At 38.7% G+C, this 20,781-nt stretch overlaps 1 protein-coding gene across 1 annotated transcript in view; it reads left to right on the forward strand.

Annotated features, from left to right (window-relative positions):
• The window catches only part of PPP1R1C (protein phosphatase 1 regulatory inhibitor subunit 1C), an 81,858-nt gene that overhangs the window by 35,275 nt on the left and 25,802 nt on the right, over positions 1–20,781 (forward strand). The window contains exons 3-4 of the mRNA XM_089680838.1: positions 15,082–15,119; positions 17,294–17,348. Coding sequence (XP_089536964.1) covers positions 15,082–15,119; positions 17,294–17,348 — 93 coding nt within the window. The remainder of the gene's footprint in view (positions 1–15,081; positions 15,120–17,293; positions 17,349–20,781) is intronic.

The following is a 20,781-nucleotide window of genomic DNA, read 5'->3' on the forward strand; positions in this document are numbered from 1 at the left end:
TCTTGGCCTCCTAGATTGTAAGCTCGAAAGAGCAGGGCCCTCGACCCCCTCGTGTTTTGTTTTGTTACTGTATTGTCTCATGTTCTCTCCCCCACTATAATGTACAGCGCTGAGCAAACCTTTTAGCGCTATATAAATACTGTATAATATAATATATATATATATAAAACTTTAAATACCTTCAACTCCGGCATGCAACTACAGCTCAGTTTGGAAGTATGGAGGTCCACTTTAGTAATTCAGTACTGGGAAGGAAGTTATTGCCCTCTGGAGACACTAAGCTCACCTCCTCCTACTATGGTACTTTAATATGAGGTAATCCTACTTGTTTACATATGCTACAGGCTCGATGGGCACAGAATATCCCAGAGGTCACGTACCTTGCTTGTGAGCCTGATGGCAGAGGAAGGCCTCTCGTACAGCTCCCTGGCACCACTGAAAGTGAAACAGCAACCACAAAAGCATGGCGGGGTATGAGTGCCTGGTCAGTCCTGTAGTCTGTGCAGGAATTGCTGGCAGATGGGACAGCTGAGCAGGCTGGCAGTGGAGCAGGCTGGTAGCAGGCAGACATCACGGTTGGACAGGCTGGTGGCAGAGCAGGCTGTCAGCGGGTAGACATCACAACTGGGCAGGCTGGCAGTGGAGCAGGCTGGTAGCAGGCAGACATCACGGCTGGACAGGCTGGTGGCAGAGCAGGCTGTCAGCGGGCAGACATCACAACTGGGCAGGCTGGCAGTGGAGCAGGCTGGTAGCAGGCAGACATCACAGCTGGGCAGGCTGGCAGTGGAGCAGGCTGGTAGCAGGCAGACATAATGGCTGGACAGGCTGGTGGCAGAGCAGGCTGTCAGCGGGCAGACAGCACAACTGGGCAGGCTGGCAGCGGAGCAGGCTAGTGGCAGAGCAGGCTGTCAGTGGGCAGATAACACAACTGGGCAGGCTGGCAGCAGAGCAGGCTGGTAGCAGGCAGACATCACGGCTGGACAGGCTGGTGGCAGAGCAGGCTGTCAGTGGGCAGATAACACAACTGGGCAGGCTGGCAGTGGAGCAGGCTGGTAGCAGGCAGACATCACGGCTGGACAGGCTGGTGGCAGAGCAGGCTGTCAGCGGGCAGACATCACAACTGGGCAGGCTGGCAGCGGAGCAGGCTGGTGGCAGAGCAGGCTGTCAGCGGGCAGACATCACAACTGGGCAGGCTGACAGTGGAGCAGGCTGGTAGCAGGCAGACATCACAGCAGGATAGGTTGGTTGCAGAGCAGACTAGCATGCTGTATGCAGGGTCAGACAGGCTGGGTCGGTAACAGATAAGCGGATCAGGCATAAATGGCAGGCAGAATAGTAGTCACAGGCCATGGTCTGTAATGGTGGGAGCAGATACAGAAGATAGAGGCGGAGTCCAAGAAGCAAGCTGAGTTCAATCACAGGTATCACTCACAGGAACAGGCACAGGAATACGGGAGGGGGAGCTTCAGATCAGACAGCACAGGCTAATAGTGCTGCTGGGTTTAAATAGTCTCATTGGAGCCAACGTTATTAACGGGCAGTTGCGGGTGCACACATGTGCATAACTATGCACAACAGAAAGGGCCCTCACACATCTGCACTTGTGCCGCCGTGTAAGTCCAGAGGCTATAGCCGCACTATGGCAAGTATTTTCCTGACACCAGACCTCTCTAATGACAACTGGAATGAGCTCCCCCATAACTTACTACTACTATATCAGTGTTAATCCCATTGTGCATATTCCATAGAACTTATTATATGCCACTTCGTCTTTTGCAGGTGCATAGAAGGGATAACCCGAGTGTCATAAATTTCTCAGCTCATTAGGAGACCTTATGGAGTTGTGATCAGCTCTGAGTAAAATTTGACCCCTTGCTAGCTATTACACCCAGGCTACTACTCAGGCTTAACTGACAATTGGAGTCTAGCTCCCCCTAACTGACCAGAAGGATGCTACATTCACCTCCACTAAAAAACAGCCATGCCCTCACTGGCTGGGGGATGAAAAAAATACAAAAATGGATCCTGAGCCCAGGAGCAGGGCATCCCATACAAAAAAGGGGGAAAGGGGTACACAACTGGGAAGGGGAAATACATATGTACAAATAAATATTTGTATCAAAAATGCAGGAGCACTTTTGACACGGTGACAACAAAGGAGCACAATTAAGGGATGGTTGTCACCCTATAAGCAGAAGTGCCCGAACAAGGACCTTCCTGGCATGATGCCAGATATATAAAAATACCTGCAATTTTAGGGGGGCATTAAAAATTATCCTTTTTAACACCAAAAGTACTTTATTGTCTTTATTCTTAAATTAAATGTAAATGATTTGTTTTAGATCTATGCGTATCAGAACTTAGAGGAGGTGAAAACAGGTTAAATTCTCTTTTCATAACTGAGATTCCCTAGGTTTATGGATTTTGCTATGATGGGAATGCAGTACAAATAAAAACCACAAAACATAGCTGGTTCTCTCATAATGGGGATGACATTTTTCTTTCACCTCTCTATAATAGGCTCCCTTCTGGTTTGAGTTTTTGTCTTATATTGTGGTCATTATAATGTATATCTAAAGCTAAAACTTTTTCTTAGTTTTGGATTAAATTAGTAAGAATTAAACCCTCCTAATCCATATGTTTTGGAGATACCCAAAAGTGTTTAGATATTGGAATGCCATCACCAATACTATAAACTCAGTGTTCATAGTTACTATCTCACAGGACCCAATAATTGACTTTTATGGCTCTATAGATGATGAATTGTCCATTATCCAGACCTATATTACAGTGGTAAGGCTTCGATTGTTGGCTCGTAAGCAATTAGCTTTCTTCTGGTTGTCACAACATACCCCTGCTAAACAACATTGGATAGACCAGGTAAACTCTACCCTGATATGTGAAAACCTGACATATCAACTTCGAAACACTCCCCAAAAATGTCTATTTGGCAAAACTGGCTAAATTCAACAGGATTTGCTCCTTGTCAGCTGGTTCTCCATAGGGTCCTACAGGTTTAGGAGCTGTATTATTCCAGAGGGCTTGATGTTTGTATCTGGGTGCATATAATTTCAGTGTTGTTGGTTTTTTTTATTCTTCACCACATGCATGACCCTCCAGCTGGGTACTGGCCGATGTACATCTAATCTTTGCTTTTTTTTATATAACTTGACTTGTTAGGTTATTTTAAATAGTTTTATGATCTCTCTATTCTCCAATGACAAACTATTGGATGGTGTACTATCACATTATGTGACATTTCTTTTTTCTGGCAATTGTTATGTCCTTGCTTTCAATAATTTCTGTATGTTTGTTTTGTGCACAAAAAACTTGTTTGTATTTTTTGATTAAAAAAAAATGTCACCTCTACAAAAAGTGATGGTAAATCTCCTGAATGGAACCCTGAAAGAATGACATGGGTTTACTATTCCCTACAATATCCAAAACAAACAAAAAAAAAATGAAAGAAGAAATTTTTTATTACGAAAAATTACTTTTTATCCTGAATGATACAGGCTGAGATCTATTCCTTCTATATGTTTGGTCATCGCTGTTTCTTATCATTTTCTCACATTCGTCTGCAGTAAATATGTTTACACTGAATTCAGGACAGGTTAAAACAACCGTTTTCATAGTAGACTTGTTACATATTTATTCATGTTTTTTTTTAGCTGTTTTTGTATGAATACAATGATTTTGACTTTATTTTCAAAAGAGATTACAGGCGTACCTCGGTTTACGTACGCCTCGGTTAACATATAAAGATAAGACTATGTGAGCATGCTAAAAAAGGGGGAAGCAGCTATGCACAAAGGTAACCAAGATAAAACCTCAATAAAACAGATCAGTAGTGGTGCAGCGCTAAATAATGATAAAATCGTACTCATAAAAAACTCATCAAAAGGCACTAAATAAAATTCATGAATGGACAATATATAAATGATATAAAGTTCAAGAGGTGACTATAGTGCTCCGAAGGTGCCTGCTTCATTGGTAATCCGGTGATTGTGCAACTAGTTGTGATAAAATTGCGCACACACCAGACACGCAATTTAAATGTGCATGTGAATATAAATCCAGGATGGGCCAGGTGATGGGGTGACTACCCCCTGAAGGGTGGGTAGGTACGTCAAAGAATTCCAGGGCTTTAGTGGTGATCTAAGACAGCCAGAGATCCCCTTAAGGGTTGAGTGGGTGCTTCTTCCTGGATATGCAGGAGATCCCTCTCTTGAATACTGGGATGGATCTGTGTCTTTAACTGGGCATCTGAAATTTAATACTCCACCATGTTTGCGCTTCTCACAGCTGGTTATTATGCCTTTCTGCCTGTTCTTTAGAGTCCAACAGCCCTCTCCACAATATGGCAGTCCCGGTGCCACGTCTTCAACAGGAACAGGCCTCGGTTAACGTAATTTTCGGTTTACGATTGAAAATCCATTGAAAATAATGCCTTGGTTTATGAATTTGTTTCGCAATATGAAGCATTTATAGCACCGGCCCCGTGCCTTTAAAGTGCACTTTATAAAGCGTTTTGAACAGATAAGACTTGTTTTTACTTTTTTATGATTTTTGACCTCCGGAACGGATTAATTGGTTTTCAATGCATTCCTATGGGAAACCACGTTTTGGTTTACAAATTTTTCGCAATACGAAACGTCCCGCAGAACGTATTAAGTTCGTAAACCGAGGTATGCCTGTATAGTGTATTACAGTGTGTTATAAGCTTGTTCCATTTTTATGCATTAAATATAGATTTTTACATCGGGCAGAAGTGGGAGCGCTCAATGCAAGTATTCTTGGCATCTGTTGAGATAAGATTTCAGCAACAGGGTATTACCTTGTGATTTTAGTATTGATTTTGAATTTGAGATGCAGTGTTACCTTATAAGCAATGTTTCTTAATCCAAACATTCTTGCCTTTAAACTGGCCCTTTCATAGAACTAAAGTTACTAAAGTTACCTCTCCTGCCACACCCCAATGCTGAATGCTGTGCCATTCATAAGAGATTATCTCCCATAGTCTCTGGGAAAACTGTCCCCAGGCACACTTCCAAACGTTTCTACAGTAATCCAGTAATCTACTGGATCCCCCACAGCTCTCATTGGTTTCTTCATCTGACTTCCACATTACTAGTGTATCCTGTGTTTCTGCACAAGGTATAAATAACAGTGGGCTCCATTCACAAAAGCATATTGCATGAGATTTTTAGGGGTCCCTAAATATTTCCTTAAATATCACATGCAATCCTGAAACTGTCAATTCACAAATGCTGTTTCGTGGTATTTACCGCAAAATGCTGGGTAAATACAGCATGAAAAGGCGTTAAACTCAATTCACAGATGGAAATGATTAACTGTAGGAAGTAATTACGTAATGGTCCAGGCATACGGTATGTAAAGAATGTAAAAATATAATTTTGAGTAGTCTCTGCATTTTTGGATCAGTTCTCTCAACAGTAATACACAGAAATCAAAATATGGAATCTTTGCGCTTGATTTACTAAAGAAAAACCTTTTTTTTAGTTTTAGATAGAGTGGAGGTAGATTAGAACACCTGTCAGGTTTTTATTGTTGTCTGTGCCCCCATTAGATTCACCATCTCTATTTGTACTGTTTATCATTATAATTTTAAGTGAAAATAAAAGAAAAAATTTGGGTTGTCACAAAAAAAGTAATAGAGGGGACATCTTCCAATGGGAACACAGATGGCAAAAACAAAAACTGACAGGGGTTATAACCCGTCCTTACTCTATCCAAAATGAAAAAAAAAAGTTATGCCTATAGTTCTACTTTAAGGCAAATAGAATTTGCAGATTGCTCCACAGCTTCTCTTTACAAGAATACCCGATCACATGCAAGGAAAAAAAAAACAGCATTTTTGCTTGCACATGATTGGAAGTGAATGAAGTATTCTACCTTTGTGTGCCATTGCTAAACAAAAGGGTATTTCAGTAATATCTTACTCAGTGCTTCAGTGGTCCAGAGGGGGCTGATAAGTTCTAAGTTCTCCAACCAGTGTTGCACTTTGGCAGTTACCTTTAATTGAATTGAACCTGTTCAGAGAATTGTATGAATTTTTCAACAGTTAATTGGAGCCCGTACCTGCCAGCTTACAATATAACAGTGGCTGCTAAAGAATTGAGTCTTTTGCTTTTCTTATACTTGCGCTAATATTCTTTATCACTAATTTGGGGATTTATAATTTTGTGTTTAAGCATGTCTGAACCAAGAGTGTTGGAAGGGTTGAGTAGCTTGCAAGAACAGGAAAACAACTGGCGACCCCTATGAGGGTAGCACTACATGAGGCTTATATCAAGGTTTTAATGTGATACTCTGAACTTTTGATTAATAGACTAAAGTACAGTATTTGTTTTTAAAGTCTATATGTAGTGGTATTGTACTTTTGCAATGCCAGCATTTTGCATGTTAGGCCCGATTTAATAAAGCACATTAATCTGAGCTGGAATAAGGAATGCTTACATTGTGAGCTAATGTGCTATGCCTTAGCTTAACATATGGACTCAAAAGTGCACATTCCATGACATAACTGCTCTTGTTAGAAAATTTCTCAATCAACATTGACTATTTTTAATCCTTATGCTCCTAGCATTAGTAGATAGGAAGGTATGTCTTATTTAATTGTTTTAATTATTTTTGCATTTCTTCAGTTGCTTCATGGTTTCCATGCCTAGGCAAAATATGTCATACATACCAGGAGTCTTTAGGAGGAAGAAGAGTTTTCTTAGCTAAGCAAACCCTTCTGCATGCCTTCTGCATGCCTGAGCTAAGGGCAAATGGATTCCAGGAAGTAAATACTACATGAATCATCTGCTCTTACTTAAAGCATCTGAGCACCACAAACCAAAAATGCTGTCTAATTATTTTTTAATATTCAAAGTTAATTTATCCATCGATCCATCCATTTATATCTTCATGCTTTATTTTGCTGAGAAATAACGTTGAACCCTGCCCCCCCTCCCTCAGCATGACCTGGGCAGGAAGGGGGTAAAAAGTACCCAGTAGGCAAGTGGTTAATAGACATCAGTAATCACTACAGCAGTGTCTCCAAACTGCGGCCCTTTACTTGCCTTTTTCTGGTCCTTGGGGCACTATTCTTTTCATTGATGCAAGGCATTGTTCCTCCAACTGACATTATTCCTTCTTCCTTCCACTGACACCAACAATGGGGCACTATTCTTTCCACTGACACCAACAATGGGGAACTATTCTTTCCACTGACACTAATGATGGGGCACTATTCATCCCACTGATACCAAGAATGGTGCACTATCCATCTGACTGAAACTGAAGACACAGCATTATTCCTTCCACTGGCATCAATGATGGGGCACTATTCCTCCTCCTACTGACCACAGGTGTTATGTAATTTGTTTACTTTTACTGACCTCCAAGCCTGAGGCATTTTATTCTCCCAATGGCCATAATCCAGTCTTGCTAAATTCTGAAGGTCATAAACTGTCCCTTTGTTTAGAAAGTCTGGAGATCCCTGCACTACAGGGACTTAATCCAGCCTTGGTCTAGGGTGCAGCTGCATGTCCTGCAGCTTCTATACTTCAATAATTTGCACTGCAGAGGGATTGGTTTAAGACAAGATAGTAGCTTCATTCAGACCTTGGGAGGTTGTGGCAGTGAGCTCATATATCCATCTGAGCTCCAGTTATAGTATAATTTTGTTCCAATCACCACTGTGCATATCTTGGGAACCCTATCCAGGGCAACATATTTAACATTTGGGGACATTATATTTATGTACATTTACAACATGTCCACCTACAACTATATACCCTCTATGTATGTGTTGAGTTTCATGTTTGGGGACATTATATTTATGTACATTTACAACATGTCCGCCTACAACTGTATACCCTCTATGTATGTGTTGAGTTTCATGTTTGGGGACATTATATTTGTGTACATTTACAACATGTCCACCTACAACTGTATACCCTCTATGTATGTGTTGAGTTTCATGTTTGGGGACATTATATTTGTGTACATTTACAACATGTCTACCTAAACTGTATACCCTCTATGCATGTGTTGAGTTTCATGTTTGGGATCTTCTGAAAATGATTGTTTGATTTATACCCTTGACTTTTGGTATATTGATATAATATGGAAAACCTGCATATTGCAGATGATCTACCACTCTATCCCCACATGGGCACATATACTTCACTGCAACGTTTGACCTTACTTCAGTGCCATGAGAGGTTTGATTATATGACTATTTTAAAGAGGGATGTAGTACCATATGTCAGCCATTCTGTTGCTTTTATGAATAAAAAAGTTTTATGGTTGTTTAATACATTTTTACAATTTTATTCATTATGTAAATGATTCTCTTACATTTTCAGGGAGAGTTATTCACTCTCTTGTGTGCCCACCATAGTCAATCTCTCTCGTTTTTGCATATATAGGGATGCTGGCACATAACAGCACTGAATAAACCTTTATTATTGTTTAAAATACTTTAGGTATCTTAGTGTGTTTTTAGGACAGGTCAGCCTGCTATTCAGGGATGCTTATTCTGTGACATTGTAGAGCTGTCCCTAAGGGAATATTATATTTAGTCGAGTATTAGGCAGATTGCCAGCACCAAGACACATAAATGAACCTCAGCAGCCAAAATTACCTGTGCTTGGGACAGCTGTAATGATATCCTAATAAAAGCAAAGGACATTTTTCAAGATCATTGCGTTCATCTCTGTTCTGTAACAAGGTTAATACATCAGACAGAAGCACTAATAAGTCATTAGTACGTGTTTCTGGGTCAAAAGATCCATTGCAAGCTTGTGACAGCAGTCTCTATTTCTAGCACATTGTTCTAGTGGAACCAGACTCATGTTGGAAATGTAGGGCAATTTTCTTGATTTTATTCAGCTTACGACCAGAAGCAGCTCCTTTTTCTCTAGTAGAATTATAAATGTTGAGGTGGAACGTCATCAAAAATGTTTTTTTGATGAAGGCACTATTGTGGTTTTGATTGATTTTCACCCTATTTATTATCATTTAGTCACTAGAAACTGGGAAATGTTTATACACACAGTAGAACTAAAGGCAAAACTTTTCTCATTTTGGATAGAACAGGGGAAAGGGTTATGACCCCGGTTAGGTTTTGTTTGCCCTCTGTGTCCTGTTGGGGAGATTTCCCTTCACTTCCTGTCCAACAGCCAAAACAGGAAGTGAGAGGAAATCCCTCCAAAGTGTAGGAATCCATTGTTTTCAGCAGAAGAAGTGTCCCCATTGGAAGATTCCATCTCTGTTCATGTTTTGGTGACAACCCAAAATTGGGATTTTTTTTCGCTTTCTCTTTTGGTGATAACAGTAGGACAAATAGACAGGAGAGCAGAGACAGCAATAAAAACCTGGCAGGTGTTCTAATCCCTCTCCACTTCACACATAGCTAGGAAAAACGTTGTGCCTTTAGTTATGCTATAAAAGAGTTATACTTTAAAAGCCTCCATACTGACTAGTGTATGGTCAGGACTACAGGCAAAAAACACTAGAAGTATACCCTCCCCCCACCTTCATAGCATCTTTTACCTCATACTAACAGAAATTTGTTATTGCACATTTCTGAACTATTTTCCATTTACTGTAATTAAATCACATGTAGTATGAGTTCTACTGCTTGCTATTGGTTTTGGACTTGCATAGAAAGGCCACATTTTGAGAAAAGCTGATTGTACTTAGAGTTAAATGATTAAGTTAACGATGCATTGATTTGTTGCTTAATGTATAGGGTCCCAGAAAGCAATTTTTTGTTTGTTTTATGAAGTGGGATCATGGTTTAATAGCAAAAGGGCTTTGTGAGCCAGCTACTCAGCAATCTACCGTGCAGATGCAAGCTCCATGAAACTCTCTGCCCTCCTCTGTGAAGTATACGTGTTATTCATTAATTGCTTGTTTTTTCTAGTAATATTGAAAAGCTTTAGAGAGTACATTAACAGTCTACAGCAACTAAGATCACAGTCTTTTTAAGTCACATTCAGCTTCATGAGTCCTAAAGCTGTAGCTTGATTTAAAGGATAAGTTCACCTTTCAAGAAAAAATATAAATGCACATATTTTTGCAGGGAAAAAAAATGTGTGTTTATTATTTTTTCCTGCAAGAGCCTGGGTAGCACTGCACCCACAATCAGTGAATCAGGGGTGCAATGGTCAGGTTTCTGCAAACAAGCCCTGCAGTTTTCTGCCCATACCTTCATAGAGGCTGCCTGTTGAAAGATGCAGGGCTTGTCCATGAACTAAAGAACGCTCATGAGCACCCTCGCAGTTCATTCAGAACTACATGTCAGCCACAGTGGATGATGGTAGTTGTAGTTCATTAATTCACAGGAAACTGCGAATGAATGATGCAGTCAAGTGGGCAGAGCCCCACAGTCACATCGAGGGCTTTATAGGGGATCCGGCAGCAGGATCTGGAAAATATAACATGTTCTACCCTAAATATAGGTGGAACATATAACATGTTCAAAAAGGTGAACTTTAACACCCTATCAATATGTTTTGGAATTTTAGAGGAACCCAGAGCAAAGAGAACATACAATCCCCATGCTGACAGTAAGTACTGGTGCTTGAAACTGTATATGTCCTTTTTATAAAGGCACATGTGCTAGATCCCTTCTGGGGAGGTGGCTGTGGTCATGTTTGGAGTGTTGAGTGCTCATTATTGGAAGGTAGCAACAGCTCCATAACTAGTGCGATTAAAACAAGCCAGAGGAGAGCCACAGTGGAGAGAGGCAGAGTAAAGTAGAGTGGATTATTGTAGGTGGCAGTGTTTCCTTACACTTGAAGCACACTTTGCAGAATACAGCTTCTTAGTAGCTTGGCAGACAGTGACTCAATCCAAATGACTTCTTGCAGATTGCAGAAAGCTCTAATCCAAAATTTGTGCAGATCATAACAGATGAACATCAGATAGGTAAAAAAAATCATAGTGTGTCTAGCTTCAGCCGAATACAGTACATGTGATGAATAGAGGCTGAAGCATGAAGAAGAAGGGTGGAACTAACTATATAGAGAATGCCCTGGCTACTGAGTGAGATAGGACAAAATTATTAAAGGCAAACAAACAACAATGCATGTGTAACATAACTACAGTGTATTGGAATCTCGTACCAGTCTTGTTACAATATGTAGTATTGTGTGTATTATATTTTGCATGTAAACTGTAACATTTATCTTTGGATATTTAATAAGTTCTTGCTTTCTAAACTTACTAGCAAATCACATTATTTCAACAATACAACTGTAGAAGACATGTGATGCTCTTGTTATAATGTCTGTCCCCTGCCATGCATGGGAGTATGTTGACCACATAATGCAGTGGTTAGTGGGGAAACCTTGCAATACTTGGTATTCAGGATCAGTGTATAGTATGCAAAGTATTACTATGCATTCATAGCACTGACATGGTCCACACTGATGTTACATCAATAACATTACTCTAGTTTACATAGTGTGCAGTACTGTATAGAAAATACTGAAACATTGTGTCCTACTAATTCTTGTCAGGCCTGAATTTTAATAACAGGTCAATTTAAAGTGTTCACAATTTAAGTGGTTGCTTAGGGAAATCTGAAATTGTGTTACAGATCTATTGGTTTGGGAGCTGACATTTCAGCACAGAAACAAACATTTTTTTCATGATATAATAGGATATAGAATTAGTTGGGCTATATTTGTCATGATATAATTTCTAGTGCTGTTATCACCAGGATATTATTTATATTGTCCGGACAAAGTTGATAGATCAACATTCACCTCAGGTTTAGGATGAGATGTAGGACTATATGGAGGAGTAAGTCACAGGTTTTTATTTATTTTATCTTGCCCCCTTCACTTAACCCATCTACCCCTCCACAGAAGCATACTTTTCTTGATCTGACGGATATGGTTTCTCTGTTTTGGGTCAGGGGAAAGGGCAGAAAGAATAAGTGTATTTGGTTTTAACTAGAGTGTATTTTTGTAAGCACATATTTAGAGTTATTTCTGCAGGATTTCATGTAAAGTGGACCTGTACTTTGTCCATCCAAGGCTAAAGCAACAGTTCCACTTAACATATACTTGTACAGAAATGTAGATTAGCCCCTAGGGGCCATTGTACTTTATTCACTAAAATGACCTTGCCAACCTGCTTAACCAATGCTGTGTGATATTATTCATTAACTTTGCATACAATTTTGTGTCCTTCACTGCTTCCAGGAAAACTGAGATAATATTTGATGTGAGTGCGGAGTTGTATTGTTACCATCTAATTACCATAGAATATTCAACTTTACCAATCTCTACATCACGGCATTCAAACAAAACATGTTATGTATTCACTACTACCCCGATTTAAAAAAAAAATAAAAAATATACTTTTATTACACATTTAAAAACATGCTAAAAACACACCTACAATTTCCAAAGCCTTGCAGACCTTCCCCTTTCCCTTCATGCTTATAAACTATTCAGTTATTGTGGACTCTTCATTAATTACAAACAGGTAGCTACCCTCCCAAGTTTGCTTGCAAGTCTAGAGGTGTAATTTTATTATTTCAGCATAAATTTCCATTTATACACTTAAGGCTTTCTCCTTTATAATAAAGCATCCGGTTTCAATATGCGACTTGGGTGCCGATAAAACTTTAACATGGTTCTCAGTTGAGGGACTACTTGTGCTGCTGAGACACAACTCGCTTCCAGTTCTATTCTTTTCCACTCCCATCCTGCATCCAAAACACTCCTCCTTCTATTTATGCTTGTTAAGCTTGGATTCATGTTAGCATTATAGCTAGAAGTCAAGTTGCAATAGCTGTATAGTAAATGCTGGATCAAGCAGTCAAGCTGCAGAAGCTTTGCAGTAAATACTGAACTTAGATATCAAGTAACAAGGGCTTTTCATCCTAGAAAAGCAATCAAGCTGCTACTGTTATGCTGTAAATCATGAACATCTGAAGTAGTATTGCAGTAGCTGGACTACTTGATTCAGTGCTTATTGTACAGCTACTGAGGCTTGACTGCTTGAGCCAGCATTTACTATACAGCTATTGTGGCTTGACTTTGCTCTGCTATACTGCAAGTATGGAAAGCAACGTATCCAGTATCAGTAGAATGTGGAGGGGTTTGGAGGAAATACATGTGGTGTAGCTGTTCAGACATAGTTACATAGTTAGTCTGGCTGAAAAAAAGACAATCCATCCAGTTCAACCATAAAAAAATGTTATAATCCTACACCCACAGTTGATCCAGAGGAAGGCAAAAAAAAAACAGCAAAGCATGATTAAATTTGCTCCTGCAGGGGAAAAAATTCCTTCCTGATCCCCCGAGAGGCAATCGGATATTCCCTGGATCAACTTTACCTATAAATGTTAATATCCAGTTATATTCTGTGTATCTAAGAAAGAATCCAGGCCTTTTTTAAAGCAATCCACTGAGCTGGCCAGAACCTACTCTTGTGGGAGGCTATTCCACATTTTCACAGCTCTCACTGTGAAGATACCATTCCATATTTAGAGATTAAATCTCTTTTCCTCCAGAGACGTAAAGAGTGCCCCCTTGTCCTCTGTGATGACCTCAGGTTGAATAACTGTACACTAGGTTCACTATATGAACGACTGATGTATTTATACATGTTGATCATATCCCCCCTTAATCTCCTCTTCTCAAGAGAGAATAAATTCAGTTCCTCTAATCTTTCCTCATAGCTGAGCTCCTGCAAACCTTGTATCAGCTTAGTTGCCCTTCTCTACACTTTCTCCAGTTCCCCAATGTTCTTTTTATGAATTGGTGCCCAAAACTGAACTGCATAGGGCCCATAGGGTCAAGTCCTGCTGACTAATGAGTGGGCTCTGCAGCACAAACAATCTCCTAAAAGGTGATTGTGGTGAAGCTTTTTTTCGACACTTCAGCCTCAGAGTAATAAATTGACATCCCTGAACATAAAAGCAATATTGCTAGGGTAGCTACTTTTAATATATTATATAAAGGTTCCAATATAATTGAATAGCACATTTATAAATATGAAGGAACAGGGAAGGGTCTGTATTATTTTAGAAAAACATCCGTTTGGTTTTAGTATGTTTTATCATGTGTCATAAAAGGATTTTTTGAACAACCTGGCTGGTAGTAAAAATATAATATGCAATCGCTGTTCTGTTTGAACAAATTCTGTGATGTAGTGATTATAAAAGGTATAACAGAGTTTATTGCAAGGTGAGATAAGACTCAAAGGGAGTGCACCGTTTTTGACCAACTCACAGACTTGCACTGCGAGAAGAAACTGTAATAAACCAAACCTGTTGTGAATCTCAATAAAGCAGGATGCATAGTCTGCATAAAGCTGGTCATACATGGATTCAAATTCCCTGCTGAACCGGATGAATTTTGATTCATGTATGGGCACCCTGGTTGTACACAAAACAATCTATCTATCCATCGACTTGTGTACAACCAGCCTGTCAGGTTTTTCCCAGATGATTAGTTCCACTGTCTATAGTTGGCAACACTAATCGCGTTGTGCCAGCAGGGAAGGCTTCCCGCGCTCGCCATTGGCAGAACATAATAGCGCTGTGGGAGGACACCCACATCAACATTGACCATTTTGATGGTGGAATCAAGCAATTTTCTTTCCTTCTACCAATGGTGGAAGGAGAGAAAATTGCATAATCTATGGCCTGCCTAAGTCATGAACAAATATGGCTGCTCTTGTATATTCACAAACTACACCTGAAATAAAGGCAACAAATCTAGCATTTTAATTTTCAGTGCTTATGATGGTTATATGTAAGTTTACATAAATTGTTTTACACAGCTGTATAGACTGATTAAGGCTTGTACTAGGATTGGGTAACAAATAAAAATAATAGCAATAAACAAGATAAATATGTGTATTTACTGGGTGAAATTATATTCTGATGTCTACAATATCAAAGGCTTGTATTGAAGAAAGTTTAACTAATGAATGGAATTATATTTGAATGTGTTTATGTCATAAAAACTGCCAATATAGAGTTATTGGATATGTGATCTATACAACATAGAGTTCATATAAATATTCTTTTCTGCCTAGAAATAAATGATAATAGGACAACCAGCACACATGAAGAGGTAAGTCAACAGATGTTACAGAGTTTATTCTTACATCCAACTTATGATTTATGTATGCATTGTTCAGAAGCTTACCTTGCTGTGTCTGGTCACCCACACCATGTTAGTTTGTGACACTTCATGATTAGTTTGTCCTGGCATATTGTGTAGTACCACCCTTATAAAATTGGTCTATACCAACATTGTCTGAAGGAAGAACTGTTCTTTTTTTCATAGTACTCAATCAGAGTCCCTCCATTTTTCTCCTGCCTCTAGTGTGGCATGTAAGATGAATGGGAGAGTTGGATTGCTTGCTTTTGACAAACAGATGATTTTTTTCTTGAAAACCATTGACTACAAACCACAGTCAAAAACAAAAAATGTCATATAATGTAGCTTACTTTTAGATGTGGTGGCTGCATTTTTCAGGCTTTTTTTTAATTATCTGTTTATTACATTTTTATAGTACAAAGAGGAACATCTTAATACATAAAAAATAAAAGTGAAATACAAATCACAGGTCCACACCACTACCTAAATTTCCTTTGCAACACATGTTCCCCTACCCCACCCTTCTTCCCACCCCCAACACCCCTGTCCACATCCCCCTACTTCAGTTTTATCCTCCCTCCTGATTCTCTATCCATATCATACCCTTCCATCCTACATCCTTTCTTTCTCTCGGGATCTCCGGTAAACTTCCTCTGATATATTCCACCTAGACTACAACTAATTCCATATATTTTTTAAATGTTTTCAAATTTGACCAACTACTCCATGTTTTCCTAAATTTATCTAATTTATCCACCTCAATATATAACTCCTCCATTCTATAGATATTTTCCACTTGTTTATTCAATCATTTAATCTTGGTGGCTCTGGGACTTGCCAAAATTTGGGGATCAAGCCCTTAGCCGCACTAATTAAAGGATCGGGTTTATAAAGCAAACACTTCCATGGATCTCTCTGGACCGTAATCCCACATATTTCCTGAATGAGTTGTATTATTCCCAATAGTCCTGTATATTCGGGCAGTCCCACCATATGTGACCCATTGTTCTCTTTTCCCCACAACCTCTCCAACACAATGGTGAAACATCTACTTGTTGTTTATGTGCCTTATTTGTTTACAACCACATCACCCTGAATGTGCCCGATCTCGTCTTTCAGGCTTATTTATCCCCCTTTTTTTACCTGTTGATTCTGCAAATGATACATTTCCTGCCCTATTATGACTACAACAAATTCTCTACTGTATCCATGGAGGAAACAATGGCTGTCACATTGGCTGGACTTCAAACATGTCCATCTTTGCTCATCTCTATTACATTGTGTATGATGGGGTTAGTAGTTTACTGAAGGTCAGATAATATTGCTTTGCTTACCCTCTTAGTTCAGTACTTTGGACCCTGACCCTCAAGTATGCAGGTAACTATATTTCTGAGTTTTCCGAACTGCATTCTTGTTTCAGAAGAAGGTCAACAGCCAAGTATCTAACTTTGTCAGAAGTAAGTTAGCAAAGCCACCCATGAATTGTTTATTATGATAAGTTTACTTTATAGTAACTGTCACTTTAACAAGAAAAACAAGCATGAAGAGCAGGTAGCTAGAGGTGCCGATACATATATATTGGCAGCAGCTTTTGGTGCCTGCATTCATATAAATACATTACTGTGATGGGCTGGTTCACTGACCAATAGGAACATGAATGTGGCACGGACAAAATCAGTCATTACCAGGAAGTGCCAACGCTTTTCTCGATCAGAATGGCCTACCATTTGAGGAGAGGCACTGAAATATGTTGCAGGTATGTGCAGTCCCCACGAGATGCTTGTCCTTTATGTCTATCTGCAGCTTTTTGTTGATGTGTTGGAGTTGCTTTAGGAATGAGATCCTTATTCTGAAGAAGCCATCAGCCTTCTTTGCATCTCCATTCTTTACAAATCTGTGTATACCAAGTTTACAGGGTCATCAATCAGGGCTATCTGCATGAACCTGCCAATTGGCTTGGTTATCCCTACCTATAATAACCTCCAGATGGCCATCTAAAAATCTACTCCATCCCCAGATTAAAACATGCTAGACTTCAGTCATTAGCAGTTTTGCCTTCTTCAGTATTTATTCACTTAGAATTATAATGCATGAATGTGTAAATGTATAAACTAAACTACCTTGTTTGTATATTGTAAACCTAGAACGTTTCCCCAAAACAGAGGAAGCAAAGTGTCTACTCAGGCCCGGCCATGAAAGGTACTGTTCAGGTACTGTTCAGTGTTTTGACATATTAACCCCTACTTATGCCATAAACATGTATGCTTATTTAATGGTTCAATGTCCTGTGATGTTTGCTTTAGCTTAACTGATAACATATGTTTGCAACATGTTTTTTTTTTTTACACAAATGTCAGGTGGTATCAAAATGTTTAGAGACTGGTTTTGTAACACACCAACAGATGGCAGCACAAGGCTGCACGCATAGTCACAGGGAGCACCAACCTTCATCAGTGTGCCAAAAGATATCATCCTGTGTACATCGAGAGCTGTGCAATTGGTGCTATTCTGACCATGTGTGTTACTAAGTCTGTTATTTCATTATTAACAGCAAGTTAGAACGAACAGTAAATGTGAAATTCTGCATAAAACTGGACGAATCTGCAACAGAAACGTTTGACATAATTCAGCAAGTTTACGGCTATGCTGTAATGAGTTGTCCGAGATGTTTTGAATGGCATGTGGAAGAACATCACTGGAAGATAATGATACATCAGGAAGACCTTCAACGAGCTCAACCCTCAAAAATGCCCTCTTCCCGCAGATGAAGATCCAGCTCAAAGGTCTCCGTTTTGATAACATTGCAGAGATCTCTTGATTTGCCCAGTTTCACATTTGCTCTTTGTTCTAACTTGCTGTCCATGATGAAATAGCAGACATGGTAACACACGTGGTCAGAATACCACCAGTTGCACAACTCCCGGTGTACACAGGATGATGTCTTTTGGCACACTTATTTATGAAGGTCGGTGCTCCCTGTGACTGTGCATGCAACCTTGTGTTGCCATCTGTTGGTGAGTTACAAAACTAGTCTTGAAACTTTTTGATACCACCTTGTTCTGCCACATAAAGTTAGGGAAATCATAAAAATGTTGGAGCTTTAAAGTTCTGAGATCAGCATGGTGAATCCCTGCAGTTGATTTACTAAATAGGCAGAGAATGTTAAAATAAATCTAAATAAAAATTATTTTCTTAGTTTTGTATAGAGTGGAGGGGTATTAGAAGGCTTTCATTGTTGTCTGTGCCCCCGTAAGGGAGATTCACCCTCCTTGTTTGTCTTGTTTATTATTATCCTTATAGCCAATACTTTACTATATTCTGGAACCATGACTATCTACACAATTTAATGCATACCAGGTCTGACATACATCCTTCTATGCATGTCTACATCTTTCAAAGTATACACAAATCTTTATTCACAGCCCTATAGAGTAGTGGTGTAGTACTTCACATACATTATTTCCTTTTTTGGAAGGTACTTATCTTTTTCCTTACCAATACCATATGTCAATTCCACTTACAGGGATGTGCCAAGCCTCGTGGAGGCAAATATAGCAATAGATATAAAAATGGAGATATCCCATCCTCGGGTCACTCCATATGGTTGTCCAAATGGGCTACAATTAGATGCTGGAAGAGGAAAATACCCAAATAGGTGGTAGGCAGCCCTCATTTTGTAGAAAGGGGGGTGTAGGGGATACTCACTGTTTGAAATGTCCCCTAACTGGCAACAGGCATGGACTAATTTCTAAATGATGTATAAAGAAAATGCAGTGCTGTGTTATGTTACTATTAGAGATGAGCGAATCGAACCTGGCGAAGTGGAATTCGTTTCGAATTTCAGGAAAAATTCGATTCGCATCGAATCTGAATTTTAGCAAACTTCGGGTGCACGAATCAAATTTTTCCCGATCAGCCGGCAAAAGTGTCACTGCAGAGAGCTCCCCTATTTCTGACAGTTCTGACAGTTCATTTACAGCGGTTGAAACATTGTATCTATGTGTTTCCATTTAGGATACAGATGTTTTTATTCGGAAATAAATAGATACAATGTTTCAACCGCTGTAAATGTGAAGGAACTGTCAGAGAACTGTCAGAAATAGCGGAGCTCTCTGCAGATACACTTTTTGCTGTACTGGAATACTTCTTCTTTTCATTCTTCTTCTTCTTCTTCTTCTTCTTTTCATTCTTCTTCTTCTTTTCATTCTTCTTTTCATTCTTCTTCTTCTTCTTTTCATTCTTCTTCTTCTTCTTTTCATTCTTCTTCTTCTTCTTTTCATTCCTCTTCTTTTCATTCTTCTTTTCATTCTTCTTCTTCTTCTTTTCATTCTTCTTCTTCTTCTTTTCATTCTTCTTTTCATTCTTCTTTTCATTCTTCTTCTTCTTCTTTTCATTCTTCTTCTTCTTCTTTTCATTCTTCTTCTTCTTTTCATTCTTCTTCTTCTTCTTTTCATTCTTCTTTTCATTCTTCTTCTTCTTTTCATTCTACTTCTTCTTCTTTTCATTCTTCTTTTCATTCTTCTTCTTCTTCTTTTCATTCTTCTTCTTCTTCTTCTTTTCATTCTTCTTTTCATTCTTCTTCTTCTTTTCATTCTTCTTCTTCTTCTTCTTTTCATTCTTCTTCTTCTTCTTCTTTTCATTCTTCTTCTTTTCATTCTTCTTTTCATTCTTCTTCTTTTTTTCATTCTACTTCTTCTTCTTTTCATTCTTCTTTTCATTCTTCTTCTTCTTCTTTTCATTCTTCTTCTTCTTCTTCTTTTCATTCTTCTTCTTCTTTTCATTCTTCTTTTCATTCTTCTTCTTCTTTTCATTCTTCTTCTTCTTCTTTTCATTCTTCTTCTTTTCATTCTTCTTCTTCTTCTTTTCATTCTTCTTCTTCTTCTTCTTTTCATTCTTCTTTTCATTCTTCTTCTTCTTTTCATTCTTCTTCTTCTTCTTTTCATTCTTCTTCTTCTTTTCATTCTTCTTCTTCTTTTCATTCTTCTTCTTCTTCTTCTTCTTTTCATCATTCTTCTTCTTCTTCTTCTTTTCATTCTTCTTTTCATTCTTCTTCTTCTTTTCATTCTACTTCTTCTTCTTTTCATTCTTCTTTTCATTCTTTTTCTTCTTCTTCTTCTTTTCATTCTTCTTTTCATTCTTCTTTTCATTCTTCTTCTTTTCATTCTACTTCTTCTTCTTTTCATTCTTCTTTTCATTCTTCTTCTTCTTCTTTTCATTCTTCTTCTTCTTCTTCTTTTCATTCTTCTTCTTCTTCTTTTCATTCTTCTTTTCATTCTTCTTCTTCTTCTTTTCATTCTTCTTCTTCTTCTTCTTTTCATTCTTCTTCTTCTTCTTTTCATTCTTCTTTTCATTCTTCTTCTTCTTCTTTTCATTCTTCTTTTCATTCTTCTTCTTCTTCTTTTCATTCTTCTTTTCATTCTTCTTCTTCTTTTCATTCTACTTCTTCTTCTTTTCATTCTTCTTTTCATTCTTCTTCTTCTTCTTTTCATTCTTCTTCTTCTTTTCATTCTTCTTCTTCTTCTTTTCATTCTTCTTTTCATTCTTCTTCTTCTTCTTCTTTTCATTCTTCTTCTTCTTCTTTTCATTCTTCTTCTTTTCATTCTTCTTCTTCTTTTCATTCTTCTTTTCATTC

The sequence above is a fragment of the Staurois parvus genome, unplaced genomic scaffold (genome assembly GCF_062004578.1).
Source record: "Staurois parvus isolate SC_StPar_1 unplaced genomic scaffold, SC_StPar_1.0 ptg000251l, whole genome shotgun sequence".
In the NCBI taxonomy this organism is placed as follows: domain Eukaryota; kingdom Metazoa; phylum Chordata; class Amphibia; order Anura; family Ranidae; genus Staurois; species Staurois parvus.